The 5,253-nt window shown below is 35.7% G+C and overlaps 1 protein-coding gene across 1 annotated transcript; it reads right to left on the bottom strand.

Moving 5' to 3' along the window:
- Positions 1–3,637: 3,637 nt before the first annotated feature.
- LOC137963126 (uncharacterized) lies at positions 3,638–4,884 on the bottom strand. Its single transcript, XM_068810303.1, has 4 exons — positions 4,857–4,884; positions 4,520–4,806; positions 4,071–4,290; positions 3,638–3,999 (listed from the first exon to the last, which is right to left on the bottom strand). Exons 1-4 carry the CDS (start codon positions 4,882–4,884, stop codon positions 3,638–3,640), a joined length of 897 nt encoding a protein of 298 aa, XP_068666404.1.
- Positions 4,885–5,253: the final 369 nt, after the last annotated feature.

The raw sequence follows: 5,253 nt of genomic DNA, 5'->3' as shown, positions 1-5,253 counted from the left end.
TCCATTTTTTAAAACATGTGTAGAAAAATCTCGTTCTTATAAAATTCCGAGCTATTATGGTTGAACTAGTGGAATTTCCCAAACTAGGATAACAAAACTTTTGTGTTCATTTCTGGTGTGTGAATAAATTTTCTTTACTTACTTTCATTATAACCTTAAATTCTTTCCGAACATAAACTTCTAAATTTTCATTTTGTGGTGATCTATTTGCCTTTGATGTCTTTTTTTGTTTACGAGATTAAGGGATTGTGAAAACTCAAGTTTTGATTTAAGAAAAAAGAATACATCTGAAATGTAAATGCACAATGCACAAATGTAGAGAGAGATCATTCCAAAAAGTTTTTGTAATTTTTAGGGATTGTAAACTCTTTTTAGTTTTTATATATCTGGTTCTGCAATCGTCGGGAATAGGGGGAGGTGGGGGATTTTTAACTGAGTGTTGACTCCCAATCCATTAGTCATTCCTCACAAAAAATATACCACATTACGCATGATAAATCACTTTACAATCATCTATGATCGATAGGTCAGTTTTTTATAAATGGGCAATGTAATGACTTGTTTCACTCTCGTAAAAATCCCATCACACGTTCACTTGGGAATTTAATGTTATTCTCTTTTAAGGTCATCTATTAATAAATAAACAGTCTATATAAATAGACTAATACACAACTGAAAGCAACACTAAAAATAGGCACTATCCAACATGTAAAACAAACTCTATTTAACTAAGTAAACTGAACTTACTGACACTCTTAAAGATTAGGACAACTCAAATGTATAAATTTGTAATTTCCTCAACAATCCCTCCCTTAAACTGATGTTCCAAACATAACATTCAGTTTAATAAGAGTCAAACTTTGAAGCGCCATCCCTCAAATTGAATCATTTGAAATGCAAACACCAAGTAGCTTCTTGAGCTTCTGAAATGCATGAACTTGAGAGGCTTGGTTAGAATATCAGCAATCTGGTCTTCACTTCTGTAGTAAATAAAATTAATGACTCCATCATTTGTGAGATCCTTCAAGAAATGATACTTCACATCTATATGTTTGTTTCGACCATGTCAAACTGGATTTCTTGAAAGCTTTATTGCTGAATTGTTGTCACAATAAATCTGAGTAGGTCCATCCTCCTTGAAATGCAGGTTTTTAAGGATTTTCTTTAACCACATAGCTTGACAAACACAAGTTGTTGTAGCAACAAATTCAGCTTTAGTGGATGTTAATGTGACAATAAGTTGCTTCTTTGATGACCATGAAACAACTCATGTCCCCATCATGAAAACATACCCATATGTGCTTTTTCGATCATCTGAATCTCCTACATAATCATTATATGTAAAGCCAAATAGATTTGACTTTTCTCCATTAGTATAGAACAACCCAAACTCCTTAGTACCTTGCAAGTAACAAAAAATTCTTTTTGCAGCCAAGAGATGAATCTTTGTAAGACATTCCATGTACCTGCTAACCACACTTACAACATGCATTATATCAGGTCTTGTTGATGTCAAATACATTAAACTCCCCACTATTTGTTTGTAAAGAGTGTCAGCAACCTTCTTTCTTCCATTATCTTTGTTTAGCTTCATACCAAACTCAGATGGAGTATTTATAGGATTACAATCCTTCATCTGAAACCTGTCCAAGATTTCTCGCACATACTTCTTTTGAAAAATAAAAATTCCAGTAGAAGACTACACCACTTCTATGCCAAGAAAATAATGCATCGAGCCAAGTTCAGACATCTCAAATTCAATCATCATGGGTTTCTTAAAACTACCAAACATGGTTGTATTATTTCCAATGTAGATTAAATCATTTACATATAAGCAAACAATGAGCATCTTTCCTCCATCTTCAATTTTTATAAAAAGTGTATATTCATAAAGACATTTTTGAAATTCTTCCTTCAAAAAATAAGTTTCTATACGATTATACCAAGCCCGTGGAGCTTGTTTTAATCCATATTGAGCTTTCTTTAACTTATACACTTTATGCTCATTGCCAAGTTTTATATAATAAGGAGATTGATTGATAAATACTTCTTATTTCAAATCTCCGTGGAGGAAAGTTGATTTCACGTCCAACTAGAAGATAGGCCATGAGTTTTGAGTTGCCATAGCAATCACCAATCTGATTGTATCATGCCTTGCAATCAGAGCAAAAACTTCTTTATAATCAATACCAAACTCCTACTTGTAGCCCTTAGCTACCAAGCGTGCCTTGTGCTTGTCCACTTCACCATTCTCCTTCAGCTTTGTCTTGTAAACCCACTTCACACCAATTGTCTTTTGCCCTTTTGGAAGATCACATAGCTCCCATGTATCAATGTTTTCAATTGCTGTAATTTCAGCATCTATAGCCTTTTTCCATTTTGATTTTTTGACAACGACTTAAAAAATGATAAGATCACAATCTCAAAGCAGAGCAAAATGTGTAAGTGGGTCATCACCTTGGTCAACTCCAATTACTTCATAATCAGTCATCTATGCTGGTCTTCTTCGAACTCGTTGAGGCCATTGTGATTCAGTTGCAAGTGGGATTTGATCAGTTGGAACATTTTGAGTGACTTCCTCTTTTTGTTCATTCTCCATAGGTTGCTGCCCTTTCTCATCATCATCAAAATCTGCTGGAATACTTTCTTTAACACCATTTTGATTTCATGACCAGGTGTCTTTTTCATCAAATACCACATTACGGCTGATGACAATTTTCATGGTGCTAGGATTATATAGTTTATAGGTTTTTGACTTATCACTAACACCAAGAAAAATACATTTTCTCCCTTTTTATCTAGTTTCCTCCTCTTCTCATCTGAAATATGGGCATAGGCAATACACCCAAAAATCCAAAAATGATCTACAGTAGGTTTCCTTCCGCTCCATGTTTCCTCTGGTGTCATATTTTGAACAGCAAGTCTGGGACTTCTGTTCAATATATGGATGCTCCAATTAACTGCTTCAGGCCAGAAATTTTTTGAAATGCCACTTGTAGTCAAAAGGTTTCTCACTATATTCATAATAATACGATTCTTCCTCTCACATTCACCATTCTATTGGGGTGTATAATCTGTTTTAAGTTGTCTCTTGATTCCATGGTTCTCACAAAAATTTACAAATTCATGTGAGTTATATTCTCCACTACAATCTGTGCAAAGAACTTTTATTGGGTTGCCAACTTATTTTTAAAAAAACGCTTTATAACTTTTAAAAACTACAAGGGTTTCAGATTTTTTTTGCAAAAAATAAACTCATATCTTACGACTATAATCATCAATGAAGGTAATTATATATCTTTTACCTCCATTAGAATGTGGTGTTATTTGCCCACAAATGTTGGCATAAACAAGCTCCAATACTTTCTTCGCTCTCCTAGATTTTCCTTGTGGGAATTGACTATGGTGTTGTTCGTTAACAACACATTCTTCACAAACTTGAAAAGAAGCTGTAATTTGAAGAAACCCCATCACCATGTTATTTTGTTGTAGTGTTTTCAATCCGCCAAAATTCAGATGCCCATAGCGAAAGTGCCACAGTCATACCTCATCTTTTAATTTTGCTGAGAAACACGAATGAGTTGTGTTGTGGAGATAAAGTGGGAACATACGATTCATCGTATGTTAACTTGAGCAATTAAGCCCAACTTTGCATCTTGAATCTAACATACTTCATCTTTGATAAAAATTTCGCACCATTTTCTTGTAACTGACCCACACTAAGCAAGTTGGTCTTTAAATCTGGCACAAAAAGAACATTAGCGATAGTGTAGGTGGAATTTCCTTTGGTTTGGATTGTTACCTTTCCTTTTCCCATAACAGAAATTGTGGAGTTGTCACCAAACTTAATTGAGCTTCGAAAGGATTCATTCAAGTCAGAAAATGTCTCATTCTCTCCACACATGTGATTGCTGCTGCCAGTGTCTAAATACCACATGTTTGGTTGAGTTTCATCCTTCATGTGACACACCATCAAAAGAGACACCTCTTCTTCCTTTTCTAAAAAGTTAGTTTGATATCCACTTTGTTTATTCAAATCAGTTTGACATTCTGATTTATAATGGCCATACCTATGACATCTGAAACATTCAACATTGGACTTGTCTGTCGACTTTGATCAAGTTGTTGAGTGGTGGACTCCACGTCCTTTGCCTCTTCCTTGAAATTGACTCTCTTGGTGATGAAGATTTTGTTGTTAGTTCCCACGATCATTGTTGTTTCTGCCTCCTCTACCTCAACCTTTGCCTCTTCCTTGTCCTCTATCAGCTCTACTGGGTGTAGAGTGATTTTCTAATAAGGCCTTCAATGTTTGTTCTTCTTTGTCCTGCAGGTTAATTTTTCGCTCATGAACCAACAAAGAACTTTCTAATTCATCAATTGACAGTAAATCAACATCATTAGCTTCTTCTATAGTACAAACGACAAAATTAAAATTTTGTGTCAAGGATCAAAGAATTTTCTCTGCAATGAGAACATCCTCTGTCTTATCGCTATGGATCAACATCTTGTTAACGATTGCCATCGTTCTTGAAAAATAGTCTGTAACTGATTCTCCTGATTTCATTTGAAGCATTTCGAACTTTGAACGAAGCGCTTGAAGTTGCTGCCTCTTAGCCCTTGTTGTACCTTGGTACTTCTTTTTCATGGAATCCCAAATATGATTGGTTGTGTCTTTGCAAAGAATGGTTTCCAAGATTGAGTGATCAATAACTTGAAATAGATAATTCTTTGCTTTAAGATCCTTTAACTTCAGTCCTTCAAGCTCTGTGTTTTGTGCATCTGTCAGTAAAACACCTACTACTGGTTCTGTTACTCCAGAAACAATAACTGTTCAATATTCTTTGGACATCAAGAACTTCTCCATGAGCATGCTCCAATGGTCATAGTAACCAACAAAGTGTGGAATGGCAGGTTGTAAAAAGTGTGAAGCCATCAATTTCACTGAACTTAGGTCGCTCTCGGGGTTCTGCCGAAACGACACGGGGGAAAAAGGATCTGGGCCCAAGTCAAGTCGTAATCAACTCCGTTGTCCACCCACTGTTGTGAGGTAATAGTTGTTCTCTGAACTAGCCACGTGTTGTGCCCTCCAACCAACTTTGTTAAAATTGTGCGAACTATTCGACCCATACCATGCTCATCAAAAGAGACAGAGAGGAGGGAGAGAAAAAATACCAAATTTCTGTTGGAATTTTGGGGAATCTTGATGGGCTACGCTAATCTCGGCGAGTCGGAATCGTGTCGGAGATGGGTGAC

The sequence above is a fragment of the Aristolochia californica genome, unplaced genomic scaffold (genome assembly GCF_029961685.1).
Source record: "Aristolochia californica isolate CCGP_79_NKW_82.1479 unplaced genomic scaffold, dmAriCali1.0.hap1 SCAF_4, whole genome shotgun sequence".
Taxonomy (NCBI): Eukaryota; Viridiplantae; Streptophyta; class Magnoliopsida; order Piperales; family Aristolochiaceae; genus Aristolochia; species Aristolochia californica.
This window is presented reverse-complemented; position numbering and strand designations above follow the sequence as displayed.

What these genes read in the sequence shown, in the direction of transcription:
- LOC137963126 (XM_068810303.1), bottom strand. Translation starts at nt 4,884, where the DNA reads ATGACCATTGGAGCATGCTCATGGAGAA. An exon ending in ACTATTTTTCAAGAACGATG is followed by an intron (nt 4,291 to 4,519) that starts GCAATCGTTAAC and finishes AGGCCTTATTAG; the next exon opens with AAAATCACTCTACACCCAGT. An exon ending in GAATGTTTCAGATGTCATAG is followed by an intron (nt 4,000 to 4,070) that starts GTATGGCCATTA and finishes CTAACTTTTTAG; the next exon opens with AAAAGGAAGAAGAGGTGTCT.